Here is a 20,090-nt window from a genome sequence, read left to right as displayed (position 1 = left end):
TTGCGCTTCAGCCTGGTTGGTGCTCACGGAACAGGACGCAGAAGTCAAAAAGGGAGATCCAAGGTCTAACAGGAGCCAAGGAGCAGGACCGGAGCACTCAATGCTTAATGCTTTTTTATTAGTGCAAACTGACTAACGTTTCGACGCCCATGCGTCTTCTTCAGAGTCTCTCATATAACAACATTAATACATCTTATATCAATAACTCATATGACAACATTAATTCTTTGATTCTTTGAGTTCCAAAAACGCAATATTGTGTTTTTAGCTTTTGTTTTTAAATTACGAAAATAGGCACTCTAATACACTTTATGTGCGATATTGGGAACTCTATGATGAATAGAACTGAAATAGATCAATAACTCATACAACAACATTAATACCTCTCATATCAATAACTCATACGACAACATTAATCCATCTCATATCAATAACTCATATGACAACATTAATACCTCTCATATCAATAACTCATACGACAACATTAATCCATCTCATATCAATAACTCATATGACAACATTAATACCTCTCATATCAATAACTCATGACAACATTACCTCTCATATCAATAACTCATATGACAACATTAATACATCTCATATAATACTAGGTTAGTCCATGTGACAGACCAGGTATCAGTCCAGATGAGGTGGCACCTTTTTCGCCTACTCACATGGTTCTACATGGTTCTACTCACATGCAATAGTGTTCTACATGGTTCTACTCACATGCAATAGTGTTTTACATGGTTCTACTCACATGCAATAGTGTTCTACATGCAATAGTGTTCTACATGGTTCTACATGAAATAGTGTTCTACATGGTTCTACTCACATGCAATAGTGTTCTACATGGTTCTACATGAAATAGTGTTCTACATGGTTCTACTCACATGCAATAGTGTTCTACATGCAATAGTGTTCTACATGGTTCTACTCACATGAAATAGTGTTCTACATGGTTCTACTCACATGCAATAGTGTTCTACATGCAATAGTGTTCTACATGAAATAGTGTTCTACATGGTTCTACTCACATGCAATAGTGTTCTACATGGTTCTACTCACATGCAATAGTGTTCTACATGCAATAGTGTTTTACATGGTTTTACATGCATATACAAGGATCTTAAGACTTGGCTCATGCCTGACATACACACACACATTCTCTCTCTTTCACTCCCTCATACCCCCCCCTCCTCTCATGCAAACTGCTTGTCTCTCACTTACACACACACACACACACACACACATTCAGAGACACAACCCTAACTCCTGCCCTCTGGATCTCACCCCTGCACCCAACACCTGCTCTAGAGCCTTCTATCAGGATAGGTAATAAGAAACTCTCACCTAACACACGCGCACACACACAAAGACATCCACACACACACACAAACACACACACATGCACACACACACACACACGCACGTACGCACACACACGCACACACACACACATACAAACACACCCTTACTAAATGCATGCAACAGAAAAACAAAAAACACTAGCCACACACTCATATACCCTCACTTACACACATACAGTACACATACACACACACACACACACATCCAAAAACCAATAAATACAGACAAAAACAATACACACACACACACACACACACACTTTAATGCTATTATTTGGACCTTAACACAGGGGAAGATTCACAGATCCAAACATTGAAGGAAGTATGTTACACACTTATGCAGGTCTGATCAAACACAGAATGCATTGTGCTATTTTCATTCTGAACTGTAAACATGGCATCATCGCTTCCAGATGGATAAACTACTACTAAAAATTATTTCAGAAATGGAGCACTACTAAGTTTATTTGCAATTGGCTTTCTTAGTCCACACAGTTGCAGTCCGCGTAACACAAGTTCCCAAGACTCCCAAAAACAAGAATGATAAATTTGCATTGACCCCCACCCCCCACCCCCCCCTCCACACACACACACACACACACATACACACCCAAAAAACAATAAATACAGACATAAACAATACACACACACACACACACACACATTATCCTTGGGTACATGAAGTAGTTGTAACATACCTTTCATCACACACGTTCAGGAGTTCTAAACAGCTCAGAGAGAGAGAGAGAGAGAGCAGAACAGACTGAAATAGGGAGAAGGAGAGAGAGAGTGCGTAGGAGACACCAACAGGTAAAAAGGGTGGGGCTTAGTCACAGGTACTGAATAATTTAAATATCACCTGACGCTTCACACACACACACACACACACACACACACACACACAGTATTGAACTGGTGTAGGTCTACTGAAGATGTTATTCAACCTCATTCCCACATTCCATCTGTTCATGTGAAAAAAACCTCTCACCATCTCACCCCCACAGGTGAGTTTATAAACCTGTCTCACCATCTCACCCCAACAGGTGAGTTTATAAACCTGTCTCACCATCTCACCCCAACAGGTGAGTTTATAAACCTGTCTCACACCCACAGGTGAGTTTATAAACCTGTCTCACCATCTCACCCCAACAGGTGAGTTTATAAACCTGTCTCACACCCACAGGTGAGTTTATAAACCTGTCTCACCATCTCATCCCCACAGGTGAGTTTATAAACCTGTCTCACCATCTCATCCCCACAGGTGAGTTTATAAACCTGTCTCACACCCACAGGTGTGTTTCTGTACCGTTAATTTTTGGCCAAAATTCTGTAAAAGTCATACTGCAGCCTAAACTGTAACTCCAAAACTCTTCAAATTTTCAGGTATGGTTACCAGTACCCCTCTCTACCCATAACCCAAAATTTGGGGTACTGCACCCAAAGGTGGCGCTATTAGAAAAAAAAGTTAATTATGCTAATTTCTCCTTACCAGATTGACCTAGACTCAAAATTCTTTCATAATATTAATCTCTAAAGTCAGATGCATATTTTTGGCCCTGGTCTTATGGTCTAAAAATGTTTACTTTTGACACAATTTCATGGAAAAGCCAAACATTATAAAAAGTTTCACACTCCCAGAGTGGTTTATTAGTACAACGTTTCGACCAGAGGTCTTCGTCAGGTATCCCTGTCAGGTATCCCTGTCGGCTAAGCCTTATACCCAGCACCTGTTTAAATTTGGAGATGTGCGTGCACTCCACTCTGATTTGTGAGATCATTCACATCAGTGGCAATCATAGAATTTGATTGACCCTCCACACACACACACACACACATAGAAAGTGATGGTTGTCATAGGTTTCTTTTTCATATTTTGGAATTCATATAAACTATAAATGTATATTGAGAATTATTTATAGTATTTTATGATCTGCATGATTACTAATAGCTAAACATATTTAGTCATTTGATTACATCATATTGATATTTAAATTATTAGGCTACACTTGTCTATATCATCACATTTGGTGTGTAAATCTAATTGAGTGCCTGTCACTTTAAGAGGAACGTGAATGCTGAAAAATAGTTTCGCAAGTGCAAGGATATGTGGATTCAATTAATCATGTTTGCTATGTCATTAGATAAAATAAATGTTAAAAAAAACTAACAAGTCAAAGAAAATCTTTCTGGGATGAGATCATAGAAGAGATAAGTGTCTCGCAATGTTCATTTCTATGAGTAGGCCTATGGAAATGCACCAGTTTATCTTTTATTTCTTTGCATTGTGCAGGCTACATTCACAAATACATTAGCCTACATAAACAGAATATAGGAACAGGAAAATATCTCGGATCCATTGTTTATTGCGACTGCAAGATTGGTAGCCCAATTAGCCTAACAGTCAGTGATAATGACTAATAGCCTATGTGACTGCCCGTGCGGCACACCCTTATTCAACATGACTCCTAACTTTAGTTGAAAGATTACAGAAGCTAGGTTAGCTGTGACAATATCCTGGGTAATATGCTATTTTAAACAGTAAAATCCGCATTTGAAAGCCTGGTCACCAGTTGCCAGTTTGTATGGCTAATTATTTTGCCTAGACTCAATGAAAAAGCTTCGTATTTTTGGGTGGCAAAGCTGATCTACAAACCACAAAAAGGGGCAAACATGTACATGCTGAAGGGCAAAGGGAATATCACAATGTTTTACTCTGGCCTTTTTTGGGATAGGCTATGTATTGGCAGACAGCCCTAACTTACCGTTGTCGTTGACACACCCGCTCGCTTGACTGCCGGTGCAAACAAGTACAGTAGCCTGTGCTTTGACACTCTCCGTGCGTGTAGGCCTACTGTAGCGTGCATGTCAGATAACCCTTCCCCCTCCCCCTCTGTTTTTCAGCAAATCATATGACGACGTTTCTTGTACTGTTGTGCTGGCTGTCGGAATGATCAGCAGCACAAATAAGTTCACTAAAATATTGGTGGGGACAATTTTGTCATCTTAAAATATTGATTAGGACTAGTCCTTAGCGTCCCACCCTAAATCTACGCCCATGCATCATATTAATCTCTAAATTCAGATGCATCTTCTTCACCCTGGTCTTATGCTCTAAAAATGTTTACTTTTGCCACAATTTCAGAGAAAAGCCAAACATCATAAAAAGTTTCACAGGCTTCAAAAATTATCACATCTTCACCAAAATTCTCACAGACAATGTTTAGACCAAGCCTCACACAAGTTATCACAATAATTTGGATATGTTGTTCCATTTCACAGATATAGGCCAATAAAAGTCAAACACATTTCTCCTATATCACCTATATTCCTATATGAGTATTTTTTTTCCTTGGATAACAACCATACAACCATCATTAGGTGGATACCATTAACAGTGCACATTTTCAGATCTCTACTCTTTTTTATAAAGCCCTTAATTCTATTGTCAAATGTATGCTAGGAATTTTCTTGATGTTGTGTGTTTGCCAACACACATTTGCACGATGTGAATGTGACTGCCCATTATATAGGGTTGGCAGTGGCTCAGTGGGATAATGCCTAGTGTGGGTGTTTGTTTGGTTGAGAGTTCAAATCCCTGGTCAAGCTTTAGGCTCATGCTCGAATGCTATTGGTTATTGAAGATTCACACAATTGAACAGCACCTGAATGACATCATGCAATCAACATACACAGTCATTAGTTGCCAAGAATCAGAATGCTGAGACACTGACATTTAGGGGAACTTCTTTGTTCACTATTTTTCCTTCATCATTAAGTCTATCATATTTATATTTCATCCATTAGTGTTCTTCTCTACAAATGTCTAATTGCCCCAGAATTTCAAAAAGTTTTCAGGTGTACTCTTTTAGGAAAGCCCTTCATTTTATTGTCAAATGTATGCTTAGAGTTTTTCTTGTTGTGTGTTTACCAATACACATTTTCACCATGTGAATGTGACTGGCCAACATGTAGGATTGACACTGGCTCAGTGGGATAATGCCTTGTACTGGTGATCCTTAGGTTGAGAGTTCAAATCCCACTTGAAGCAGTAGTTTTAGAATACTGTTGGGTTGTGGATGTTAGCATACTACAATAAAATTGACTCCGACACAGCTGTAGCCTATAATTATTTGTTATTCTTATAATATTTGTCATTTCTTATACATATTTAGTCGGCTCTTCCACTTGACAGAACAACTCTGTATCGGTTAAGGATGTCACGCATGAAACAATGCTGCAGAAACACAAAAATACGACTTTGAGTTTAGTAGGCTATCATTTTCAGTTCCTGTTTATCTATTGCACGATGGGTAATAATTTAAAGGAATCGTGTTGCAGTCTTGTAAATAGTGACCCTGCAAGATCCCTAGTCATTGCAAAATCATAGTCTGTGACTTAAAACTCTACTACTTGTCTTTAGATGTGAGAGGGTCTGAGACTGTAGTCTTTCAAAAATCTTTTCCAAATCTTTGCAAATCTATTACATTATAACATTACAGCTACTTGTCAGGACTTGTCGTGCAAGGCAAGTATAACTGCATAATTATAGGCTGTTCATCTTATTGACTCCAACACAGAACCCACCCCCACCCCCCTTCACCTACCACCACAAATACAATTCCATTCTGTGGGAAACACTGCCTTCCATTAACAGACGCTTCATCTTATCCATGACAAATGCATAGTCCTGTAGAATAGAGTATTGTTAGAATACTATTGAGTTGTGGAGATTAGCGCACTAGAATACTACTGTTAGAATACTGTTGGGTGTTAGAATACTATTAGGTTGTGGAGGTTAGCACACTAGAATAGGGTATTGTTAGAATACTATTAGGTTGTGGAGGTTAGCACACTATAACGTTACAGCACAGGGTAATCCTAATTTTATGCATCAAATTTATTCCAATCCAACTCAAAAGTTTTGAACAACACAAAGTGAAGGTTTTATCCAGATCAAAACCAAGAATAGATTATGTGATCTAATCCAATTTCAGGATCCTTGTTTCCCTTTGAACAAGCCATTTTCAAGATTTGATCCAATCCGATAGCCGAAATCCGGTAACTGAAATCCGATAACCGAAATCCGATCACGTTTCTTTTGAACAGTTGGGCCCAAACAATCAAAGCATATGTAAAACTAAAAAGCTATGCTACCTCATGTTCGTTTTGCTCGGACCCCGTAAATCACCGCTTGCGGTTATATTTGGGGGCCAAGCAGCGAAGCTGCGAAGGCACCCATTGTGTTTCTATTTTTTCGTATTATTATTACGCTTCCGTCATTGAAGTCAATGGCAGCCCATAGAACCGTCTGGTGAAAAGTTGTGAAATTTGGCACACTGATTGGGGACAGTCCCATGATTAATGTCACCAAGTTTCATGGCACCTCAAGCACTCTAGCGCCACCAACAGGCCAAAGTTGGACATACGTTCACATACGTAACTTTTGACCCGTATGGCCGATTGTCAAAAATGAGGTATCGTTGGAATCCTTGGACCAAGCCGAGTTCAATGCACTATATGACGTCAATTTCCGCCATGATGGTTTTTCCGCCATTTTGGATTTCATCAAAAACACTAAAAAGTTTTCACAGGTCACAACTTTTGTCCAATCGACACCAAACCTGACACACATGATCTTCAGACCAAGCCTCACAAAAGATACTCCTTTTCGTCTTCGGAACTAAAACCGTTCGCCCGTAACAGCCAATCAAAATTTGTGGCGAAGCCGCCAAACAGGAAGTAAGCTCATATCTCAGCAACCCATTTATCTATGTCATTGTTATTGATTCGGCCGCCATATTGGATTTAATCAAAAACACGTACAAGTTTTCGCAGATCACAAATTTCAGCGGATCCTCACCAAAATTGGCAGAGACCATCTTCAGACCATGCCTTATCAGTGCATTGCTTTCTGGAACAATTGAAAGTAGCATTCGGCTGTAACAGCCAATCGAAACTTGCGGCAAAGCCGCCAAACAGGAAGTGAGCTCATATCTCAGCGACCCTTGTATGTATCAAAGCCGAACTTGGTGCATGGACTCAGGACCCAATCAGGGGGACGCTCAAGAAATCTGGTGACCTTTGACCTCTAGGGGGCGCTGTAATTTAGAAACATGCCTTTTGGCCTGTAGCTGCTGTTGTGCTTAGAATTAAAACACACTAGTGGTGTTTGGTAATACAGTTGGAGGTCCTTAGGCCGACCCAAGCCAACTTGTGATGTCATCGTAATTGATTCGGCCGCCATATTGGATTGAATCAAAAACACATACAAGTTTTCGCAAGTCACAAATTTCAGCGGATCCTCACCAAAATTGACAGAGACCATCTTCAGCCCATGCCTTATCAGTGCATTGCTTTCTGGAACAATTGACAGAAGCATTCGGCTGTAACAGTCAATCGAAATTTGCGGCGAAGCTGCCAAACAGGAAGTGAGCTCATATCTCAGCAACCCTGGCATGTATCATAACCAACCTTACTACATGAATTCATGACCCCATTAGGAGGACGCTCAAAAAATGTGTTGACCTTTGACCTGTAGGGGGTGCTGCAATTAGCAATATTGCATTTTGATCTGTAGTTGCTGATGTGTTTTATGAATCTTTTATTTTTTGATGTGAAACTGATGACAACATGTTCCATCCAGTTAATTCTAATGCGTACGTGCAAGGGCAGGGCAGGGCAGGACGGGGTGGGACGGGCTGGGGTGATTAGGTGGGGGGGCTGGCTGGCGGAGGCGGTGGCAATACTCAGCTCTGTTTCAGCCCTACAAAATCAGTTATGTTTGATGTTACACTTGTTGAAAGTGTTGATCGCGAGTGTCTGCTGAGTTCTATCTTGTCGCCGTGGCTACTCCAACCTATTCTGCTTGGCCCCCTCATTGCTGCTTGCAGCTATATTTATTAGGGGTCCGAGCAGCGTAGCTGCAGGACCCCTATTGTTTCTGTACCGTTCATTTTTGGCCAAAATTCTGTAAAAGTCATACTGCAGCCTAAACCTTAACTCCAAAACTCTTCAAATTTTCAGGTATGGTTACCAGTACCCCCCTCTGCCCATAACCCAAAATTTGGGGTACTGCACCCAAAGGTGGCGCTGTTGGAAAAAAAAGTTAATTATGCTAATTTCTCCTTACCAGATTGACCTAGACTCAAAATTCTTTCATAATATTAATCTCTAAACTCAGATGCATCTTTTTGGCCCTGGTCTTATGGTCTAAAAATGTTTACTTTTGACACAATTTCATGGAAAAGCTAAACATTATAAAAAGTTTCACACTCTTCAAAAATAATCAAATCTTCACCAAAATTCTCACAGACAATGTTTAGACCAAGCCTCACAAAAGTTATCAGTCAGAATTTTGATATTTTGTTCCATTTCAGAGATATAGGCCAATAAAGTTAGACCACTTAGGCCATTTTTCCTAGATCACCTATATTCCTATAAACCGTAAGTCCTAGAAACTTCACATTTTCAAGTATTGTTACCAGTACCCCCCACTACCCATAACCCAAAATGTGGGGTACTGCACCTAAAGGTGGCGCTCTTGTCAAAAATGCTTATTTCTCCTTACCAGATTGACCTAGACTCAAAATTCTTTCATCATATTAATCTCTACATTCAGATGCATCTTTTTCACCCTGGTCTTATGCTCTAAAAATGTTTACTTTTGCCACAATTTCAGAGAAAAGCCAAACATCATAAAAAGTTTCACAGGCTTCAAAAATTATCAAATCTTCACCAAAATTCTCACAGACAATGTTTAGACCAAGCCTCACAAAAGTTATCAAAAGAATTTGGATATGTTTTTCCATTTCAGAGATATAGGCCAATAAAGTTCGACCACTCAGCCCATTTCTCCTATATCACCTATATTCCTATATGAGTATTTTTTTTCCCTTGGAGAACAACCATACAACCATCATTATGTGGATACCATTAACAGTGCACATTTTCAGATCTGTACTCTTTTTTATAAAGCCCTTAATTCTATTGTCAAATGTATGCTAGGAATTTTCTTGATGTTGTGTGTTTGCCAACACACATTTTCACCATGTGAATGTGACTGCCAAATATGTGGGATTGTCAGTGGCTCAGTGGGATAATGCCTAGTGCTGATGTTTATTAGGTTCAGAGTTCGAATCCCTGGTAGTGCTTTAGGCTCTAGCTCGAATACTATTGGTTATTGAAGATTCACACCATTGAACAGCACCTGAATGACATCAGGCAATCAACATACACAGTCATTAGTTGCCAAGAATCAGAATGCCGAGACACTCTGAATTTAGGGGAACTTCTTTGTTCACTATTTTTCCTTCATCATTAAGTCTATCATATTTATATTTCATCCATTAGTGTTCTTCTCTACAAATGTCTAATTGCCCCAGAATTTCAAAAAGATTTCAGGTGTACTCTTTTAGGAAAGCCCTTCATTTTATTGTCAAATGTATGCTTAGAGTTTTTCTTGTGTGTTTACCAACACACATTTTCACCATGTGAATGTGACTGCCCAATGTGTATGATTGTTAGTGGCTCAGTGGGATAATGCCTTCTACTGGTGTTTCTTAGGTTGAGTGTTCGAATCCCCATTAAAACTTCAGGCTCAAGCTGCACATGCTATTGGTTATTGAAGATTCACACCATTGAACAGCACCTGAATGACATCAGGCAATCAACATACACAGTCATTAGTTGCCAAGAATCAGAACGCCGAGACACTCTGACATTTAGGGGAACTTCTTTGTTCATTATTTTTCCTTCGTCATTAAGTCTATCATATTTATATTTCATCCATTAGTGTTCTTCTCTACAAATGTCTAATTGCCCCAGAATTTCAAAAAGATTTCAGGTGTACTCTTTTAGGAAAGCCCTTCATTTTATTGTCAAATGTATGCTTGGAGTTTTTCTTGTGTGTTTACCAACACACATTTTCACCATGTGAATGTGACTGGCCAACATGTAGGATTGACACTGGCTCAGTGGGATAATGCCTTGTACTGGTGATCCTTAGGTTGAGAGTTCAAATCCCACTTGAAGCATTAGTGTTGGAATACTGTTGGGTTGTGGATGTTAGCATACTACATTAGAATGCTGTTGGGTTGTGGAGGTTAACACACTATAACATTAGAGTTACTTGTCAATATGGACTTGTAGTGTAACTGTATAATTATTGGCTGTTTATCTTATTGACTCCGACACAGCTGTAGCCTATAATTATTTGTTATTCTTATAATATTTGTCATTTCTTATACATATTTAGTCGGCTCTTCCACTTGACAGAACAACTCTGTATCGGTTAAGGATGTCACGCATGAAACAATGCTGCAGAAACACGAAAATACGACTTTGAGTTTAGTAGGCTATCATTTTCAGTTCCTGTTTATCTATTGCACGATGGGTAATAATTTAAAGGAATCGTGTTGCAGTCTTGTAAATAGTGACCCTGCAAGATCCCTAGTCATTGCAAAATCATAGTCTGTGACTTAAAACTCTACTACTTGTCTTTAGATGTGAGAGGGTCTGAGACTGTAGTCTTTCAAAAATCTTTTCCAAATCTTTGCAAATCTTTCCAAAGTCTGTCAGTGTAAGGAGGTGCTGTGGAGAAATTGCTGGATTGTTTGGCTCTGTCACCAAACCACACCCAGTTTACCTGCTGGGAAACCCTGTAGCTCCGGAGCAGGGGCTCAGACCAGGATAAATTGTTTGCTCGCCCTCAGTTCACTCTTTTGTTCATCTCAACTCAGCACTCCAGTGTGTCCTGCTTTGTGTGCGTCTTTGAGTTAACGTAAGTCATCACTTTAATGACCCTCACTATGACTTTTGTGATGTTTATCAGTTTGTAGAGTAGCTCTGCCATCATGTGTATAGTTAAGGTCTTTGTTTGTTGGTTTGGTGTGTTGGAGTCCCATGTGAGAGATGATTAGGTGATGTTGGTTGACTTGGGATGTCAAGTATTGTTTAGTTGTACCTTATATAGCCATATGATTTCAGTTTATTGTTCAAATGTCAATTGGTTTGTTTGTGAGTTGGGATCTGTACTGATTTACCCCATTTCACTGATTACTCCATTTTCTGTTTGCTCTTTGATGCAGCACACATACAAGTAAAGAACAAAAGAACAGATGAATTGAAACTCAAATAAAGTTCACTTGTGTTGCACCGAAACCTGCCATCTCCGTGTCATCACTTCATACCATTGAGCCTTCTGACCGAGGCTCTGCCTGCTCGCCACACACTCACTCTACCTCGACCCACATCGCCCCCTACAGTTCCTTCAGCTGGGTTGTGGAGGTTAGCATACTAGAATAGAATACTGTTAAGAATACTGTTGGGTTGTGGAGGTTAGCACACTATAACGTTACAGCTACTTGACAGGACTTGTCGTGCAAGGCAAGTATAACTGCATAATTATAGGCTGTTCATCTTATTGACTCCAACACAGAACCCACCCCCACCCCCCTTCACCTACCACCACAAATACAATTCCATTCTGTGGGAAACACTGCCTTCCATTAACAGACGCTTCATCTTATCCATGACAAATGCATAGTCCTGTAGAATAGAGTATTGTTAGAATACTATTGAGTTGTGGAGATTAGCGCACTAGAATACTACTGTTAGAATACTGTTGGGTTGTGGAGGTTAGCACACTAGAATAGGGTATTTTTAGAATACTATTAGGTTGTGGAGGTTAGCACACTATAACGTTACAGCACAGGGTAATCCTAATTTTATGCATCAAATTTATTCCAATCCAACTCAAAAGTTTTGAACAACACAAAGTGAAGGTTTTATCCAGATCAAAACCAAGAATAGATTATGTGATCTAATCCAATTTCAGGATCCTTGTTTCCCTTTGAACAAGCCATTTTCAAGATTTGATCCAATCCGATAGCCGAAATCCGGTAACTGAAATCCGATAACCGAAATCCAATCGCGTTTCTTTTGAACAATTGGGCCCAAACAATCAAAGCATATGTAAAACTAAAAAGCTATGCTACCTCATGTTCGTTTTGCTCGGACCCCGTAAATCACCGCTTGCGGTTATATTTAATATTATTATTATTCCTGTATCCCTAATTTTTTTCCAGCTCCTGTGCCTAGGCCCTTTGAGACAGACACCGTTCCAACTTTAAAACGTCCGGGCAGTACCGGTGTAACTTGCTCGAGAAGATGACGTCAAGTGGGCGTGTCGTTCGTCCGCCATATTGGATTGAATAGAAAGCGAAACTAAATTTTCACAGGTCACAAATTTGGTCCGAACGCCACGAAACTTGACGTACATCATCATTGGACCAAGCCTCACAAAAGTTACTAGAAGGATTTTTGATTTTCGAAAGCGTTTGCCCGTCACAGCCAAACGAAATCGGCGGCAAAGCTCCGAAACAGGAAGTCGTCCATATCTCAGGAACACTGTCACATATCGATACCAAATTTTGTATATGAACTGGGGACTCCAATGGGAAGGTGCATAAGCTAAAAAAAAAAAATATTCCAAAAGTTTCCATCATTTGGCAAACCACCCACAGGTATTTGGTAACTCTCACCATTCACCTTTGCACCATTCACCTTCTATCACAATGCCTTCCAAGTATGCTCAATGCCACTGGGCAACCTTGCCCACTCATGAAATCCTTGCTCTGCCATGGGATAGTATGGACTTACGAACTGAAATCGCAAGGAGAACAGTAGCTATATATAGCTTACATAATAGAGTTGTTTTCACATTGACAGTATTCAAATTAAATTTTGCATTATTGTTAAATATCATGATGGGAGAGTATTATTAAAAATGTTACAAGTATGCAAATTCATATGTTTACGGGAAATTAGGTTTTACTGGGTTTTGTTGAACCGTAATGAACAGTGGTCGGCAGCACTCCATAGGCTACGTATTAATATGAATAGGTGTTTCTGTAAACCTAGGGACAATAAACAGCTATCTCTGTTACAAAAACGAGCTGGTAATCGCTCACTTGAAGAGGGAACTATGATAAAAAGATTGTTTTCCTAAAAGCATGGTGTTGAAGAATATAGGAAATGCCACGTTTATCTTAAATAGCCTACTGAACGCTAGGTGGCAACGTTGTATTACATTTCACTAAATGCGGTGGAATTAGTGTGAGCTTCACAAGGAAGGAAGGTGCAAATATTATGTAATTTATCATGGGAAATTATTGGAAATGTTATTTCTTGTTTATTCTAATTGCAAACCACACACATCCATTCGTAATAACACGTACACATTTAATACTGGAAGACTGTCGTTTTCGTTTATTTGATGTTGCTTAGCAACGGGGGACAGACTTCAGAGCAAAGATTCTAGAACAGAGCTTCAGAGAGACACGTTTTGAGTTCGTGGCCAAGTAGGCTACCTAAAATATCGGTTTCCATGTGTAGGCTATGTGCTGGATGGTGTGCTTCCTTTATGAAAGTAAGTGTTTTATACAGTTAACGTTAGACATGATGAGTCATGTTGTAGTGGTCCACATAAATGTGCCCCTTCTGTTATTAGAATGCTAAGCGGAGATTTTAACATCATTCATTTCTTGTGTGGCTAGAAGCTAGCTTCTAGCTAGCTAGGTCATAGGGAGGAGATGTTGCTGTAACGTTATGAGATTTATGTTGCCTTGCGTAATGCCATGGTCATTTGATATGAGATGCTTGTACTCGTAACTTCGTCACTGTAACTTTAGGACTCCTATTTTTTTTTACTAAGAGTAATACAAGGATACAAGGATACAAGGAAGTTTATTGTCACATGCATATAGTTACTGGAAGTAAGAAATGCAGTGAAATTATGTCTGGTGTCAGCCTATTTGTGCATTAATGGGGGGGGTAAAAAGTGCAGTAGAAGAGGGGTTTAGTAGATTAAGTGGCAAGGGCTGCATAAAAAAGGTGGGGGAGGATTGGGATTGGGTGGGGGGCACCAACAAGGAGCACCCAAGAGCATAATTCAGGAAGCATTTTAGCCCTAAAAGTAGCGCCTGAGTCTGTGACAGCTTAAGCGAGGACTCCTAATAAGACCGATTCACAAACAATGTTTTGTTGTGGCATTTCACGTCGCGATGTTTTGAAATGTGTCTAACAATCACAAGGGAACAATTTTGCATTGTAGGCATAACTAAGGGATGCAGTAACACCACCAACAACAACCAAAACTAGCCTACTCATTGTTTACATGTACATTAAATGTAACGTTTCATTGTGAATCAAATTAAAAGATTCTCCTCTTTGCAAACGTTGGCATAGGCATATGGTGACAGATTAATTTAATAATGTTGCTGCGTGAATCACGGTAAGCGCGAATGAAGTGGCCACTTCTTAATAGGAGTCACTGTATGGAAGTAGGCTAAGTAAAATAGAGATGTTTAAAATAAGATAAAGTTAGGATATGCCCGCTTGACAACGGCAGAGATAACTGGCCTTTGGCCATAGCATTCAACCAACCATCCATTTAGAACGACTGGCCTTCATAGCAACCAAGGATCTTAGCTGTGATTCATGTAGCTACAGTATGCATACAATGTGATGCAAAGTATAGAAAGGTGATGAAATATACAGAGACAGGTCAAGAAATATAGTGCAATGTAGACAGTAGTATACAGTTGATTTACAGAAGGTGGTTTAGAGTAATATGAATTAAATATAAATATGTGCAGTGTATTAGCAGTTATCTCATACAATAAGTAGAATAATGTATGTAGTAGTAACATTATAATAGTAGAAATAATAATATAGATATATGCAGTGTATTAACAGAATATAATAAAACAGAATAAATATGGATATTCAATATGACAAATATATAACAGATATGTACATAACATACAGCTATGTGCAGTGTGGAAACAGTGTCATTGTAGTGCAGAAACAACATTATAAGAGTAGTAAGAATAAGTTCATGTGCAGGATGAATAGTATAAAGATCAGTAGAATGACTATGTATAAATGTAATTACAGTAGGCCTATGTAAATTTGTAAATAAATAGAAAATTATGGGTGAGAGGGATAAATTAATTTTATTTAATCGTAAAAGTAAATTGCATTCAATTAAATTGCAATTAAAAATCTTGCTTCTCCTACCGCTCTTAAGACCAGACTCAATGAAGCCTTGGCAAGAGTGGAAAGTCTGGAGCGAGAAAAGAAGAATGCCATGGCCAGAGAAAACAGGGCAAAGACCACAGTGAGGAGTCTTTTTGAGGAATTGAAGGAAAAGAACCTCATTAATGAAGAGCTCAAAGACAAACTTGAATTTTACTCCGGTAAGACAAAATTAGCACTTTGGAATTCATGTCCATGTCATTCTTGCTCTCTTTATTAAACTCCTAAGTTATTATCTGAAGGGGACTTACTCATTTTAAATCCTAACATTTCAGATCTTCAGATAGACCTCATGGCAAAGCAGGGCCATGAGTACACAAAGGAGTACAGAGAGTTTGCGCTCACACTCCATTTACACGGTCCAAAGGCGTACAGATACCTGAGAGAGACTCGACATTTTCCCCTCCCCATCCACATCCATTACAAAGGTAGGCTTAATGTTGTCCGATTGAATTTTTGGAAATTACTGATGTAAACACGTTAAATAGCTTCTTCTCATTCGGTGGATGCCAAGCCTGGCCTGAACGTAATGATGCTTGACATGCTAGAGATGAAATGCCAGGGAGACCAGGCTAAATATGGATGTGTTACACTGATGTTGGATGCCATGTCCATTAGAAAACATGAAAAAATACAATCCACAAACCCAGTCAATGTGTGGTTTTGTAGACATGGGAGATGGAAGCAGTGAGACTGATGTTGCGACTGAGGCTCTTGTGTTCATGGTGGTTGGCCTACAAGGACATTGGAAGGCTCCTATAGCTTCCTTCCTGGCCAAGTCTCTCTCTCCTGAAACACAAAGGGTCCTTCTCGGTCATGCTTTGGAGGAGCTGCATGCACGGGGCATTCGGGTGGTATGCGTAACAATGGATGGGCCTCCAATGAGTGCAACCAACTTGGGTGTGAGCTGAAGGGCGACCCACGAGAGCCACTTCAAACCAGTTTCTCACATCCGGTGACTGGCAAGAAAGTTTTTGTAATGATGGATGCTTGCCACATGCTCAAGTTGGCACGTAATATGTTGCAGGTAAATGCTAATCGTAGACTTATTTGTTCAAGTTATGCTTCTGGTGCTAAAAGTTATCTAAATATTGTTGTCTGTCCATTTGCACAGTTATGGCTGGACGTGATGATCAACATTTTGCTGTTTGTACTTGTTTGACCAGTGACTGATTCTTACTCTGCAGGCATACAGTCCAATTACAACGACCACTGGACAGATCACTTGGAGGTACATCAATTATCTCAATGATGCAATGATGAATGCAAAAAAAAGATGGACTGCATGCTGCCAATCAAATGACTGATAAACATGTCTACTTTGAGAACCACAAAATGAGGGTGCACAAACACTGAGCCGCTACCAATAAATTGACGTTCCCGAACCAGTTAGAACAAAAAAATCCAACTGTCGGGGGGAAAGGACATTTAGCCAAATGTTCGCTAGTCCATCATTAACGTGGAGTTGACAAATATAGCTATTGTTATTGTGTTTGGAATGAGCGTTTTAATTAACGATGGATCGTAATTTACCCCTTATTTAAGATGTGGAGTGGAGACTTTGTAATCCACCGCTCTCTCTCCATTCAGTCAGCGAATGTCTGATGTGATGTCACACAGGAAGTGAACCTCAGCCGTCATGGTAACGTGCGCAGGAAAAGAATTACTTTTTTATTTTGTTAATTAGGCAACAAAAACTTTGAGGAACGAAATAAAAACGGTATTAACCGGTTACCATTATTTTTAAATAAGTGTTCCTGTTCCAGAACATAACAAATAATAACGTTTCCGGTTTCGTTCCTGTTCCCTGTAAAATACAAAAAGTTCCCGGTTTTCGTTTTCGTTCCTTGAACCGGTTCAAAGCCCTGATTAAAATAGTGCCTTCTAAGCTCATGAGTTCAGTGACACTCTGTTGCGTTATGCATCACGTTCCTATGATGCATCACGTTCCTAAGGTGCTCCTAACTGCTTCAGTTTTGTTTATGTCTGAATTGTCTTGTATTCAGTGTGTTTTTCAGGTCCTAGATGCTTCTAAATGGTATGTATTACACAACATCAACTTTATGCAGGTGTAAGAAAGATGGTAAGTATGTTGATCTGATGTCTTTTTAAATGTTTTTCAATATGCAGTTTTGTTTCTGTTGGAATTGTCTTGTATTCAGTGTGTTTCAGGTCCTAGATGTTTCTAAATGGTATGTATTGCAATTACATTGTTCCAAGTTATTGTTCCATTGTCTACAAGTATACTGTATACGTTAAACAAGGAACTGATCCCATTCCTAAAACAGGGATGCAAACAAATTATCTATTCGCCCTGGTAGCTGTTTATCATTTTAATTTTCTGTGAGTTTGCACCCCTGTGATAGGCACTCAAGAACAGGCTTCCCACGGGTCATGGAATTTCTGGAATATCATGGCACTTTGGAAAGTCTATTCCAGACATGGAAAGTCAGGGAATTTCTATCATTTATTTTTGGAGCAAAGTAATGGAATATCAGGGAATTTTGATGTAGCAGTTTACATTTGTGGGAACCCTGCAACCCCTGGGTGTCTTGTTTCGCCATGATCAGAGTAATACAACTTTTTTTAATTTTATTTTTAATTTTACCCCCACCAGGTATGGTTGGTGTTTAATTACAATACATTCTGAAAATATACCTAATGAATATCTTTGTTATGTCTTGTGAGTAATGTATGAAAATATACCTAATGAATATCTTTGTTATGTCTTGTGAGTAATGTATGAAAATATACCTAATGAATATCTTTGTTATGTCTTGTGAGTAATGTATGTCTGTTTTCCATACAAGGCCAGTTCCAGGCCATCTTCCGCCGTCTGATGGTTCGGTGTGGTGTCTCATCTGGTGAGACAGGCCATGTGGCTGCCCAAGACAGCAGTGTGTCCCTGTCTGCTGTGGAGATGTCCTCTGCTGAAACTGCTGAAGAGCACACATCTCCATTCGCTAACATTTCAGCCCTTGTGTGTGACCACAGTTATCTCCCCACTCGGTTTGGTGGTCTGGTGGAAAATACTCTGGTCTACATAGCAGGGTTTGTAGTCCGGCAGGTTCTACGAAAGCTGTCCTGTGATGTGTGCCATGTAAGCTTGGTCGGTGAGGCTGTACCATCTTTATTTGACAAGAGCTACCACCTTCTAGCCCTGAAAAACAACGGCGGCCTAGTGATTCCATCACAAGGCACAGTGAAGGTTTGATTTTATTATCTTGTTTTTTTTATGTTTGTATATTAAGGTTGATTTGTTCTTATTTCCTCTGTTCTATAAAGTGTCTTTAAGCACTGTGTAAAGCGCTATATAATTATAAATATAATGTATTATTATTTTTTAATTATTATTATTGTTATTATTATTATTATAAGGTGCTGAGAGCTGCAGAGAGGGTGATCCGCCAAGCTTCAGCAATGCAGGCTCCCAAGGTGTCGACAGTTACACACATCGTCCGGGAGGAGATTGGAACGGAGGATGTTTTTCTGCTTGGGGAACACATTGAGGAGACACAGTTTGGCATTGACAACCATCATTCTGACCTGTTGTCATTGGTTGTGCCTGTGTTTCTCAAGATAAGGCTGCACCACATTGCCAAGCTCACCTCTCTTGAACTGCAGAAAGGGAGCACAGGAAAGAAGCTCTGCAAAACAGTGCTGTTTCAGGGGTTTTAGCTTGTGTGTGTGTGAGTGTGAGGAGGGGGGTTGCTACATGTCAAGGGCTGGAAGGAGATGGATGCAGAAGAATGTGGTAGTACAGTATGTGTGTGTGTGTATGAGTATGACTGAGAGAGACAAATGACACTCCAAGTAGAATCTAATGCAATGTAATCATAGTGTTTATTCAACTTAAAATATCTTTACTGTCACTATCTGTTTCTGCTTCTCTATCATATTTATAGTGTGTGATTTGCAAAATGCCTATCATAGCTTACACCTCATACGGTTATGGTTGCACTTTTGTCCAAAGTGACATATAAATACTTAAACAGGGAGGAGATTGAGATGTTGGCCAGACTATAATAAGGAGAGTAGCATTAATAAACAACAATGTCAATTCAGTCAATAGTATAATGAAATAAACAATCAAAATGAGGGGAAATGTCAATAATAAACAATGTCAATTCAATCAACAATATATTTACAATAGCATGGTAAGGCTACATTAAGGAGAATATCAGTAATAAACAACAATGTCAAATTAATCAACAGCCTAATGAAAATAGAACAATACTAAACCATAACGCGTGTCATGTAAGTGCATGTTGAACAAGACCACTATGAATATTAAAATACGCTAAATCATGTGTCAAGCATGTTGCAGCAAACATGTTGCTGTTCGTTATTCAGTGAGATAATGATTAATTAAATGGAGCCGCCATTTTGGACCGGTCATCCACTCCACTCAGTGTAATATGTTTGGCCGGTGCAATGAGCTGTCAGCGCATTTAATTAATCATACCTCACTGAATACCGAACAGATTTTCACATGTTTTTTTTTGCTGCAAAGGTCATACATGTAGCTATGATACAGGCCACATGGTTCGGTGTATTTTAATATTCATAGTGGGTTTAACAGTAATAGAATATTCTGATATATGATATAAAGTGACCTGAAGT

The 20,090-nt window shown here is 39.3% G+C and overlaps 1 protein-coding gene across 3 annotated transcripts; it reads left to right on the top strand.

Moving 5' to 3' along the window:
- The first annotated feature begins 13,740 nt into the window (after positions 1-13,740).
- Positions 13,741-19,687, top strand: LOC121683349. 3 transcript variants are annotated; one of them, XR_006022752.1, is made up of 8 exons: positions 13,741-13,797; positions 15,460-15,628; positions 15,743-15,895; positions 16,137-16,494; positions 16,655-16,698; positions 17,474-18,038; positions 18,278-18,675; positions 18,846-19,687. XR_006022752.1 is itself a non-coding variant. In XM_042062965.1 (3 exons), exons 1-3 carry the CDS (start codon positions 18,030-18,032, stop codon positions 19,143-19,145), a joined length of 753 nt encoding a protein of 250 aa, XP_041918899.1. In that variant the 5' UTR covers positions 17,226-18,029; the 3' UTR covers positions 19,146-19,687. The 3 variants fall into 3 exon arrangements, 1 of the variants encoding a protein (XP_041918899.1); XR_006022751.1 differs by lacking the exon at positions 13,741-13,797 and having other exon boundaries at positions 15,442-15,628; XM_042062965.1 differs by lacking the exons at positions 13,741-13,797; positions 15,460-15,628; positions 15,743-15,895; positions 16,137-16,494; positions 16,655-16,698 and having other exon boundaries at positions 17,226-18,084.
- Positions 19,688-20,090: the final 403 nt, after the last annotated feature.

This window comes from Alosa sapidissima, chromosome 15 (genome assembly GCF_018492685.1).
Source record: "Alosa sapidissima isolate fAloSap1 chromosome 15, fAloSap1.pri, whole genome shotgun sequence".
Taxonomy (NCBI): Eukaryota; Metazoa; Chordata; class Actinopteri; order Clupeiformes; family Clupeidae; genus Alosa; species Alosa sapidissima.
Note: the sequence above shows the minus strand (reverse complement) of the source record. Positions and strands in the feature narration are given on the sequence as shown.

Excerpts from the sequence above, each read along its gene's own strand:
- LOC121683349 (XM_042062965.1), top strand. The coding sequence starts at position 18,030 with ATGATCAGAGTAATACAACTTTTTTTAATTTTATTTTTAATTTTACCC. Across the intron at positions 18,085-18,277 it reads TTTAATTTTACCCCCACCAG|GCCAGTTCCAGGCCATCTTC; the intron begins GTATGGTTGGTG and ends TTTCCATACAAG. Across the intron at positions 18,676-18,845 it reads CATCACAAGGCACAGTGAAG|GTGCTGAGAGCTGCAGAGAG; the intron begins GTTTGATTTTAT and ends TATTATTATAAG.